This window comes from Sus scrofa, chromosome 14 (genome assembly GCF_000003025.6).
Source record: "Sus scrofa isolate TJ Tabasco breed Duroc chromosome 14, Sscrofa11.1, whole genome shotgun sequence".
Classification (NCBI taxonomy): domain Eukaryota; kingdom Metazoa; phylum Chordata; class Mammalia; order Artiodactyla; family Suidae; genus Sus; species Sus scrofa.
Window position 1 is genome coordinate 31,301,661 of NC_010456.5, and position 12,250 is coordinate 31,313,910.

The following is a 12,250-nucleotide window of genomic DNA, read 5'->3' on the forward strand; positions in this document are numbered from 1 at the left end:
AATATTACTATCTTAACGTTATTAAGTCTTCCAATCCTTTAATGCAAAATGTCTTTTATTTAGGTCTTTTTAAAATTTTTTTTCAACAGTATGTTCTAGTTTTCAGTCTATAATAACTCTTGCAGTTTTTTAGTTATATTTATTCCTAAATATTTTATCCTTTTTGATGCTATTGTAAATGGAATCTTAAAAATTGATTTCATTTTTGGATTGTTCATTGCTAGAGTATATTGATCTCAAATCCTGTAACTTTGCTGAGCTTATTACCTGTTATAGGTTTTTGAGAATTCTTTCAAGTTTTCTGTATATAAGATCATGTCATCTGCAGATAGAGTTTTACTTCTTCTTCTTTTTTTTTTTTTTCTTCCTTTTTCTTTTAGGGCTGAACCTGAGGCATATGGAGGTTCCCAAGCTAGGGGTTGAATTGGAGCTACAGCTGCCGGCCTACACCACAGCCAAAGCAACATTAGATCTGAGCTGCGTCTGTGACCTACACCAGAGCTCATGGCAATGCAGGATCCTTAACCCACAGAGCAAGGCCAGGGGTTGAACCCAAAATCTCATGGTTCCTAGTCAGATTCGTTTCAAGGTTTACTTCATCTATGCCAATTTGAATGTCCTTTATTTCTGCTTCTTGCCTAATGCTCTGTGTAGAACTTCCAGTAGTGTTGAATAGAAGTAACAAGAGTGAACATCCTTGTTTTTGCTCCTGATCTTAGGGCTCAGGATTTTAATCTTTTACCATTAAATATGGTGTTAGCTATGAACTTTTCATGGATATTACTTTGAGGAAATTCCCTTTTACTCCTGGTCTGTTTTTATCATGACAGGATGTTGTATATTGTCCAAAGCTTTTTCTGTATCAATTGAGATGATCATATGGGTTTTTCCCCCTTCATTCTGTTAATATGGTGTACTACATTGAATGATTTTTGTATATTGAAGTGCTATTGCAGAATAAATCCTACTTGGTTATAGTCTGTGGTCCTTTTAATATGATACTGGATTTGGTTTGCCAGGATTTGTTGAGGAATTTGCATCTACATTCCTAAAGGACTGTGGTTTTCTTGTGATATCTTTATTTTGCTTTGGTATTAGGGTAATAATGTGGCCTCATAAAATGAGTTAAGAAATTTTCTTAACTAATCAATTTTTTGGGAAGGATTTGAGAAGGGTCGGTGCTGTTTCTTCTTTAAATGTTTGATAGGATTCACCAATGAAGCCATTTGATCCTGGGCTTTTCTTTGTTAGTTACTGATTCTTTCTCTTTACTTGCTCTATTCAGATTTCCTATTTCTTCTTGAGTCAGTTTTGGTAGCTTGTGTCTTTCTAGAAATTTGTTCCTTCATCTACTTTATCTAATTTTTGGCATACAGTTGTTTATAGTATTCTCATATAATCCTCTTTATTTATGTAAAGTTGAATAGTTAAGTCCCCACTTTCATTTCTGACTTTTGTCATTTGAGTCTTTTTCTTTTTCTTTGGTCAGTCTGTTTTTTCCAAGAACAACTTGTAGTTTCAATAACTGTTGTTTTTCTGTTCTTTGTTTTGTCTATCTTTATGCTAACCTTTATTATTTCCTTACCTCTGTTAGCCTTGGATTTAGTTTTCTCTTTTTTAGTTTCTTAAAGAGGAAATTTAGTTTACTGATTTGAAAAAAAAAATTATTATTATTTTTGGCTGTGCCCATGACATGCAGAAGTTCTGTGCCAGGGATTGAACCCAAGTCACAGCAGTGACAATGCTGAATCCTTAACCTCTAGGCCTTCAGGGAACTCCTTTATTTCTTTTTTAATGTTTGCCTTTACAGCTGTAAGTTTTCTTCTGAGCACTACATTCCATAAGTTTTCACTGCATCCCATAAGTTTTAGTATGTTGTATTTTTGTTCATCTCAAAGTATTTTCTAATTTCCTTGTAATTTCTTCTTTGACCCTTTGGTTATTTAAGAGTGTGTTGTTTAATTTCCACATGTTCGTGAGTTTTTCAGATTCTCTTCTGTTAGTGAGTTCTAATTTCATTTCATATAGTCAGAGAAGATAGTTTGTATAATTTCAGTCTTTTAAAATATAATGAGTGTTATTTTGTGACCTAACATGGTCTGTCCTAGAAGAGGTTCCATGTACATTTGTGAAGAATGTCTTTTCTGCTGTTGTTGAGTTTAATGTGCTTTAGATGATATTAGGGCTATTTGGTTTATAGTCTTTTTCAAGTCTTCTATTTCCTTGATGATCTTCAGTCTAGTTTTCTATCCTTTATTGAAAGTAGAGTATTGAATTCTTTAACTATTATTATTGATCTCTTTCTCCCTTCCGTTCTGTCACTTTTTGCTTCATGTATTTTGGAGATCTATTATTTGGTGTATATATGTTTATAATTATTGTATCTTCTTGATGAATTGGTCCTTTTAACAGTATATAATATCCTTCTTTTTTATAACAGTTTTTGACTTAAAGTCTATTTTGTTAGTATAATCAGTCCGGCTTTATTTTGGCTATTGTTTGCATGGAATATCTTTTTTTTTAATGGCCTCACCCTTGGCATATGGATGTCCCTGGGTCAGGGATTGAATCTGAGCCTCAGCTGTGACTTATGCTGTAGCTGTAGCTGTAGCAACATTAGATCCTTTAAACTACTGTGCCAGGCTGGGGATCAAATTGCACCTCTGCCATGGCCCAAGCTGCTATAGTCAGATTCTTAACCCACTGCACCACAGTGGGAACTCCTAGAATATCTTTTTCTTTTACTATCCTTTTACTTTCAGCCTATTTGTGTCTTTTAATCAGAAGTGAGTCTCTTGTAGATATCATAGAGTTGTATCATGTTTGTAAAAATCTGTTCTGCCAACCTCAGCCTTTTAATTAATGGATTTAATTTAATCCATTTATATTTAATATAGTTATGGATTAGAAAAGATTTACTTCTCTATTATGCTGTATTTTTCCATAAATCTTACTTTTTTTTTTTTTCTCCATTACTGCTTTTTTTTTTTTTTTTTTTTGTCTTTTTGTCTTTTTGTCTTTCTAGGGCTGTACCCGTGGCATATGGAGGTTCCCAGGCTAGGGGTCTAATCGGAGCTGTAGCTGCCAACCTACACCACAGCCACAGCAATGCAGGATCTGGGCCATGGCTGTGACCTACACCACATCTCATGGCACCGCTGGATCCCCAACCCACTGAGTGAGGCTAGGGATCGAACCTGAGTCCTCATGGATGCTAGTTGGGTTCGTTAACCGCTGAGCCATGATGGGAACTCCATTATTGCTTATTTTGTGTTAAATGGATATTTCTAGTGTACCCTTATTTATTTTAGTGTACATTTTTTAATCTTTTAAAAGTAGTTCCTTTTCTTCCAGTGATTCTTCTACAGCTAGTTCAGCCATTTGGAATCATTAGTCTTAAAAAGCTTTTTGTAGAGAAAAACCTTTCTATAGTGTAAATAACTACCCCCTACTTTACCTATTGTAGTCTGAAATCAGATTGTCACACATTATGTTTTCTAGGAGTGTGGTGCACATTAAAGATAGCACATGTTGGGAGTTCCCATTGTGGCTCAGCAGCAAGAAACCCAACTAGTATCCATGAGGATGTGGGTTCAATACCTGGCCATGCTCAGTGGATTAAGGATCTGGCATTGCTGTGAGCTATGATGTGGATTGCAGGCACGGCTCAGATCCAGCATTGCTGCGGCTGTAGTGTAGACTGACAGCTGTACCTCTGATTCAACCCCTAGCCTTGGAACTTCCATATGCTATGGGTGTGGCCATTAAAAAAAAAAAATAGCATATGTCAGGGAGAAAGCCAGATGTGGCCATTCAGGAGAGAAGAGCTGGAAGTGAAGTCCTTCCTATAGTGGGCAGTGGGTGTGTTTGTGTATAGCACTATTATGTTTCTTTTTCAGCTCATCCTTGGAATCCCAGAACAGGCCTTAAGTCTTCTCCACATGGCCATTGAGCCCATCTTGGCTGACGGGGCTGTCCTGGACAAAGGCCGTGCCATGTTCTTGGTGGCCAAGTGCCAGGTGGCTTCAGCAGCTTCCTATGAGCCACTGAAGAAAGTAGAAGGTAGGAAACCATACAGAGATTGTTAGATAATATATTATAGAAAATTTGTAAAATTTAGGACCCAGAAGAAGACAAGATGTTAAGTCTGGGATAACTTAGAACTTAAGTGTTCACAAATGTGTTAAAATTTCATGCAGCGTTTGAAGTACTTTCACTTGCATGAAGGTTGAGGGCAAGTGAATTGTTATTTTAACCCTACAGAGCTAGGTTTCAGGCTGGAAATCAGGACTAAAGACCTAGTGTATTTTTTTTTTTTTCTCTCAAAGGGTACAATTTTAAAGTTTCTGGTATATGTTAAATCAATAAAAATAGATACTAAGTTTTGAAAACTATATGTGAAGCATTGAGTTAAATATGTGTGATATTTTCCCCACTTTCCATCAGCTCTAGAGGCTGCCATTGAGAACCTCAGCGAAGCCAAGAACTATTTTGCAAAGGTCGATTGCAAAGAGCAAATCAGAGACGTTGTGTACTTCCAGGCCAGACTTTACCACACCCTGGGGAAGACCCAGGAGAGGAACCGGTGTGCAATGCTGTTCCGGCAGCTGCATCAGGAACTGCCCTTCCATGGGGTGCCCTTGATAAATCTTCTCTAGTGGGAACATTGCCACCGGACCACTGTGCGGAGTATAAGATTTTGGACTTGTTCACACTTCCTCCCCAGAAATGATGTATTTGATGTCTGTCTTATCAATAAACTGCATTCTTATTAGTTCGTCTTATTTTGTTGCTAAAATATACATATTTGTTTGTTTTGGCCATGCCAAACGTTCCTGGGACAGGGATTGAACTCATGCTACAGCAGGTACAACACCAGATCCTTAACTGACTAGGCCACCCGGGAACTCCTATATATATATATATATATATATATATATATATATATACACCTGTTTTTTCTTTTTCTTTCTTGTGATAGTAAGGACACTGACTTTTCATTAATATGTGGCTGTTTTATTGATAAGCTAGTACAAGTCTTAAGGATTATATCCTCTCTGGGCAAAGTTTCCAATATCTTATTGGAAATTGTGCACACTCTCCATCATTCTGTAAATGCAGTTAGCACATGTGCTCAGACAATAGCTCTTTTGGGTATTGGTAGATCTCTCTGGGGGATTGGTGCAGGTTTTTCTGAGGCTTGGTTTTCCTTTGGAGGCTTCCCTGCTTTGCTCTGCTGAACTGCTACTTTTGGTGGGCCTGTGTTGTGCTTGTAAGCACATGTTGGTCCCTGACTGGAGATTAAGAAGGAAAAGATCTTTTTATGGTTTTTGGACCAGGGACAAAAAGCATATTTCAATCACTTTCTGGATATTGGCTTTCTTAGATCTTCTGCATGGGTATATTTTTTCTATATTTAACTATATAAATGGGGGATGATGATTTCCTGAGTCTAGGAATTCATCATGAATAAGGTGATTGTAAGTTAAGAAAGGGTCTGAAGCTCAGAGGTGAGTGGACTATCACTCGAATATGTAGTGTATCTAATATACGTATCTCAACCCTGCAGTTCAGCAGAGGCAAGTTATTACTCAGTTTGCGAATTTATCTTACCCTTCAGTGTTTACAGAAAATTCCCTTTGTCTCAAATCCAAAACAGCAACAAGGAACCAACCAAATTTGCAGCTTCTATCATTGGCTCTTTCTCTGTTAAATTTAAACCTTCTGACGGGAAATAATTTATCTCCAGAACTCTTTGAAACAGCATAAAACAGCTCCCACTCATTAGGGTGTGTTTGCTGGCCAAAGACAGCTGCTCTGAAAATAAGAGACTCAGCCTGGAGATACAGACACTAATTGGTATGTTGATGTTTAAAAATCTTTCCTTAAGTTTACTTGAAATGTTATATATGTAGATGGTAAAAATTAAAGATTGTTAAAGGCTGTGTAGTAAAACATTATTCTTCCTCCCAGGAAGGATCCTCTAGTATCAGTTTCTCTCTGTTCTTCCCACGTATTCTCTCATCTGCTCTTATTTTTGGTCATTGTATTTAAGTGCCTTTCAGCCTAAGAAGTGATCTTATTCTGGCTCATTGTAAGAAGGTTTAAGAGATGGGGTGACATAAAAACCAGAAGTCATCACACCTGGCCAGGACCAGCTACATATTTTGTGGGGCCCAGTGCAAAGGAAAAAATATGAGGCCTATATTAAGCAGAGCGTTAAACCAGGTACAGGGCCCATCTAAACACAGAGCCCTACTTGGCTGCACAGTTGGCATGCCTGTGACGCTTTCCTGCCCGACCCTGCTCCCAGCTTGCTGCATGTTCACCATGCCAGGCCTGCATCCAAAGCTAATACAGAGAGTCTGTGGCCTCCTGCCATCTGTGACTTAGATTTGTTGGCTGGAGCCTGGCCTCTTCAGGAAGAAATAGTGGGTTAAATTGAAAGTCAGAAATATCAGAGTGACCCCAAAACTAATAACTATCTGAGTTACAGCTAATTGTTTTTTTTTTTTTTTCTTCCTGGTGCAGCGTTTGGTGGGGGAAGGAGGAATCAGGTCAGTGTAATTATGGGTGGTTTAATGTAGGGGTATAAGAAGCAGTGATTTAGTTAAATGGGGATGGGGTTTGGTGAGGAGATAACTGGAAGTACATAGCTAATGGGAGTTCCTGCTGGCTGGTGTCTCTGCAGCTCTAGGATGCAAGTTCTATCCCCTGGCCCAGCACAGTGGGTTAAAAGAATCCTGTGTTGCTGCAGCTGTGGTGAGGTCTCAACTGCAGCTCCACTCTGTTCCCTGGCCTGGGAACTGATCCCTGGCCCTGGGAACTGCATATGCTTGGAGAGGGTTGGGAGGAGGGAAAGAAAAAGCTAATGGGCATCTGGGTCTATACTAGAGACCTGAGGACAGATCCTCAAAGGGGAAGAGGAGAGTGGGGTCGTGACCCCTGCCAGTGGCTCGGCCTGGTAGGAACTCTCCCCAGCAGGTTTGGTATTGTTTCCAGTCCTGAGACAGGTGGGCACAAACAGCTTAATAGAGAGTGCCCTTTGTAAGTTAAATGTCAAAACAATCTTCACAACAGTCCTAAAAGATAGGCAATAGCAATAAACCCATTGAACAGATGTGGAAACTGAGGCATGAGGAGTTTAAGTCACTTACCACCCAACCTCACACAGCTAGTAGGTGGGTTGCAGGGCTGGGGATCCAACCCAGCTCTTGCATTTACCCTAGAGCTGTCTGCTCCCAGAGTTTTGAGCAGTACTGTACTGTTTGGGGGAACATTCCTTTTTTTCATTGAATATAAAATTGATAAAAGCAGCTGTTATTTATCTAGCGCCCAGTATAGGCCAGACACTGTGCTAGGTACTTTTACAATACCATTTCTAATGATTGTAAGCGAAATACTATTTTGCAAGTGAGGAAACTGCTCTATAACTTGGCCCGACCCAGCCCCTTCACTAGGCAGGACCAGTCAGGATTTAGAGCAGATGTTACAGGTTCTTCAACTCATCACCAGGCCGCCTTTGTCTTCACCTATGTATCTTGAATACTTCTACTTGTTTGGAGTATTATAATTATTATTACTGACCAGGGAGCTCCAGGGTGTTTTAAATTTGTCATTTTAGTTGGTCAAAATGTCTTTCTTGGAGTTCCCTAGTGGCACTGTCACTGCTCTGGTGTGCGTTCCATCCCTGGCTTGGTATAATCATTTCTTTATTGTAATACATCGAAGGCAAATAAAGAACTTCATCTTGCTCATGCTGACTTCTCTTTTCATGATGCTGTTTCAAACAGCTTTTCATGCTGTTTATGTTTGGGATTAACATATTAATTTCACTGCCTGTTGAAGAGAAATGAGAAAATTCTCGGCCTCTTTCTTTTTTCTCATCTCATTGTTTTTTACAGTCTTATTGAATGGGAAGGAATTTAACAAAGTCTAGGAGTTCCCGTCGTGGCTCAGCGGAAACGATTCTGACTAGCATCCATGAGGACGCAGGTCCGATCCCTGGCCTTGCTCCGGGGTTAAAGATCCTGCGTTGCTGTGAGCTGTAGTGTAGGCCAGCGGTGACAGCTCCAATTTACCCCCTGGGAACCTCCATAGGCCATGGGTGCAGAACAAAAAAGTCTCTCAGTATGGTTAATACTGCTGTCTCCATCTAGGTGTTCAAGGTTTGGGAGGTGGTGGACCATTTTAGTGGATGAGGCGAGTAGCACACAGAACAGTTCAGAAAGGAAAAAACAAAGCCTCCGCATGAGTTTATGATGCTGTCCTAGTGAGTGATTTTTTTTTTTTTTGTGCTTTTTAGGGCCGCACCCAAAGCATATGGAAGTTCCCAGGCTCAGGGTCAAATCGGAGCTCCAGCTGCTGGCCTACACCACAGCCACAGCAACACCAGATCTGAGCCACATCTGCGGGGCCACACCACCACCCAAGGCAATGCCGGATCCTTAACCCATTGAGCAAGGCCAGGCATCAAACCTGCATCCTCATGGATGCTAGTCAGATTTGCTACCTCTGAGTCACACTGGGAACTCTGAGTGAGATGATTTTAAAGCCTTGTTTTTCAGCCCCTCCCTTGTACTGTCCAAGTTTTCTTAAAAATAAGATTCCTATGCTCTGTTTACTTATTTTCTTGGCAATCTGTGTTGTCAAGACAACAAGAGCTGTTTGCCTAGAATAGGTTTTTCTGGTGTTCTTGGAGGAGAAAACTCAAAAAGCAAAGCCAATTCTTATTTTCATATTTCAATGTTTCCCTTGAGTGGAAGGGACTCTATCATAAAAGGGACTGAGTGTCAGTGAAAGGCAGTTGTGGTTTCTCCGCTTTGTTCTAATTCATGTTAATAAGAAAGACACATAATTAATGGGGTCTTTAGCTCTGTGCTAAGTGTATTAATAGTTAGCACCTTTGAGCACTTAAGTGCCAGGCACTGAGGTATTATCTTTTTTTGAGCTAAAATTATGTAACTTTATGTGTTTCAGGTGTACAACATTATAATTTGATGTCTTCTTGCATTCCATTCCAACATAATCATCACCAAAAGTCTAGTCACTATCACTCAATCCCCTTGACTCATTTTCTTTTTCTTTTTTCTTTTTTTTTTTTTTCTTTTTACGTTCACACCTGTGGCATATGGAAGGTCCAGGGCTAGGAGTTGAATATGAGCTGCAGCTGCTGACCTATGCCACAGCAACGCCAGATCAGAGCTGCATCTGCAATTTATGCTGCAGCTTTCAGCAATGCAGCGTCCTTAACCCACTGAGCAAGGCCAGGGATTGAACCCACCTCTTCGTGGATACTAGTCTGGTTCTTAACCCACTAAACCCAAACCTGAACTCCTCCTTTGACTTAAAACACTCATGTTTTGTTTTTGTTTTTTTGGCCGCAGCCTTGGCATGCGGAAATTCCCCAGGATCTGATCTGTGCCATAACAGTGACAATGCTAGATCCCCACTAGCCCACCAAGGAAATCCCAAACACTCATGTTTTAACGTAGAACCCACATGTAGGCATGTGTCTGTGAACAGTGTAAACTATATTCTGCAATTTGCTCTTCCTTTTTTCATTTTTAAAAGTTTTATTGAAGTATAGTTGACTTACAATGTTGCAATAATTTCTGCTGTACCACAAAGAGATTCAGTTATACACATGCACACATCCATTCTTTTTCAGATTCTTTTTCCATATAGGCAACTTGCCCTTTTACTCAGCATTTTGTTTTGGGTTCTCCCCATGTCTGTACAAATAGATGTATTCATTAGAACTATTGCATAATATTCCATCAAATGACTACAACACATTTTATTGATCCACTTCCCTGATGAACATTTAGAATAGTTGTTCCCAGGTTTCTACTATTACCAACAAATGCTTGCATGTTGAACATCAGAAGCGGCTGTTTTAAGCAGAACGCTCTGAATTGTTTGGGAATCACTCCTGCAGCTTGAAAATACTAGAGGGACTAAACTGAAGAGGACTTCGAACCTTTAATATGGCCCTTGACACAGGACTGAGTTTTGCAACCACTCAAGGACAACCGTGGAATCCTGCAGCCCGTGTGAGGTAGTCCTTTGCCCCTCTCCCGCAGTTACCCAGCTGGAAGACTAAACAAACTCTAAGGGCTCCAGCAAGGTAGGGTGCCAAAAGGGTAGAATGTTTGGGAAGCATATGATGTACGTCACAAAAAGCATCTAAGAAGTTTTCAGGAAAGACAGGACTTCATCGGGTTTCCTGTAGTCTGGTACATCCAGGTGGAGTTGGGGTGGCAAAGAAACACGGCCCCCAGCCTTTAGGGCGGGTCCCGAACAGCGGTCTGTGGGGAGGCGGGTGCGGAAGGGAGTTCCCCAGAATGGGTGGTGACCCGAAATCCAGGCCGCACCCACCGCCTGGTGCTGGGGCAGCAGCCCAGGGACAGGAGCTGAGCCTCGAGGCGGGGCCTCGCGTGACTCGCAGGCTTGGGGAACTTTCCGCGGCTCAGCCACCGCCCTGCAGTCTCCGCGTTTGACTGAAAGCGAGTGCAGCCGGAGCCTCCGGCCGCCCCGAGGGTGCCGCGGCCGCCGCGGGGAGAACCCGGGCAGGTGCGCGCCGCGGGCGGGGGCAAAGTTGCAGCGCAGCCTCCCGCCCTCGCGCGCCCAGGCAGGTTTCTGCCCTCCTCGCGGGTCCGCCAGCTCCTCCGACACCCCCACCCCGCCTTGCCTCTTTTCCCTCCTCTCTGCCTCCTCCCCTTTCTCCTCCTTTCCCTCCGCCCCGCCGCTACTTTCCTCTCCTTCGGCTCCCGCCTCCCTCCCCTCCTCGTCTCGGGGCCGAGCCTTCGGGGGCGCGCGGCGAGAGCGGGCGGCTCCGCGCCGGGGTTTCTAGCGACCGCAGCCAATCTCCGCGCAGCCCGCGGCCGCGTCGCGCTGGAGCCGGGACTCGGCGGCTCCTCCCGCCCCCGCCTCTCCCCTGCGCGCCCGCCGGGGCCGCGGGGAAGAGCTCGCGGGCGCGCGGAGCCGAGCAGAGCCGAGCTGGGGGCGCAGAGCGCGGGAGGCGGCGGCGGCGGCAGCGCGGAGTCCAGGTGAGCGGGCGGGAGCTGGGCCGCACGGTGGGGGGACGCATCCGCCGAGGTCTCGGCGTCCTCTCCTATTCGGGGCGCCGGACTATGGCCGGGATCGTAGACAAAGCCCTGCGGCCGGGCCCTGGTTCCCTCCACGGAAAGGACCCCACGTGCGCAGTCCCACGCCCCGCCACGTGGGGGACGCGGCCCCCGGCGCCTCTTCCCCCGCGTCCTCCGGGCGCCCTGGACCTCAGGGTGGCTGGCTCGGCGGGGCCGCGCCCCGGCTTGGGGTGGAAGGGGCGGTCCCGGAGTTTGGAATCGTTGTCACCAGGGGACCAGGGCAGTCAAGGATCTTGGAGGCGGCCTAGGCCCACCCCCTCGCGTTTGACAGGTGGGCAGAGCTAGAGCGGGCGAGCGAGGAGAGGGCCCGCGGACTTTGAGCACCCGTTCCACGCTTGTCTTGGGGGGCAAACCCGGGCCGTGATGGGTTGGACACCAGGCGGCAAGACCCAGACCGGCAGCTGTGGGACCGGGGGCCCTTAGCCTCGCCTCAGTCGGCCCTTTGCCCCCGCCCCCTTCTCTCTGCCGGAACCTCACAGGCTTGGTCCTTTTGACCTAAATTCACTTCGGGGCCGCAGCCTACTGTGAACGCAGAGCAGTGCCTTCGCCCGGCACCCTCCGCCTGACTCTTGAGGATGGTGGGCCCGCCCGGCCCCGCTCAGCATTGGGTCTGGGTGCCCGCGGTGCCACCCGTTCCAGCCTTGAGCTTTTCCTGGCTTCCCCCACCCCCTGCACTGCCCAGTTTGGGAAGCGGGGTGTTTTCACAGCTCTGCCAGCCGCTCTGCTGCTCTCACTTGGCGCAGAAGAGGTTGCACCGCAGCCCCTCCTATCTCCCCTAGAAGGCTGGGGCAGAGGCTTGGTGCTTGGGGGGCGGGGATCTCAGTGCCATCAGTAAGAAGGGCAGGCTGACCTGAGTTGGGACGTGCAGGGTCCACCTCCTGAGAGGCAACTTTTACCTTCTTCGGTCTGGAAGTTCCCACAGTCCTCGAGATAGAAACTTCTTGTGCCTTGGAGCTGTGCTATCATTTACCACACCCCTCCCCTGGCTCTGCCCCTAGGGGAGAAAGGAGATAGCTCTCAGTTTCTTTGGCTAAACTACTTCACAGAAATACAATTTAAGAATAAATGGTGTGCAGCTATGCAAATACAGCTTCAGGGTG

At 44.5% G+C, this 12,250-nt stretch overlaps 2 protein-coding genes across 16 annotated transcripts in view; both read left to right on the top strand.

Annotated features, from left to right (window-relative positions):
- The window catches only part of ANAPC5 (anaphase promoting complex subunit 5), a 46,740-nt gene extending 41,966 nt beyond the window's left edge, over positions 1-4,774 (top strand). Inside the window, exons 16-17 of the mRNA XM_001929287.5 lie at positions 3,900-4,062; positions 4,447-4,774. Of these exons, the coding sequence (XP_001929322.1) occupies positions 3,900-4,062; positions 4,447-4,658 (375 nt within the window). The 3' untranslated portion in view covers positions 4,659-4,774. The remainder of the gene's footprint in view (positions 1-3,899; positions 4,063-4,446) is intronic.
- Positions 5,758-12,250, top strand: part of CAMKK2 (calcium/calmodulin dependent protein kinase kinase 2) — a 59,087-nt gene continuing 52,594 nt past the window's right edge. For 2 of the 15 annotated variants that reach the window (XM_021073033.1, XM_021073031.1), the window contains exon 1: positions 10,424-10,575. The gene's annotated coding sequence lies outside the window, so the exon portion shown is untranslated. Of the gene's footprint in view, positions 5,860-10,393; positions 10,634-10,778; positions 11,052-12,250 lie in introns of those variants that run through there. The other 13 variants (XM_021073035.1, XM_021073036.1, XM_021073030.1 and 10 more) reach the window with 12 other exon arrangements.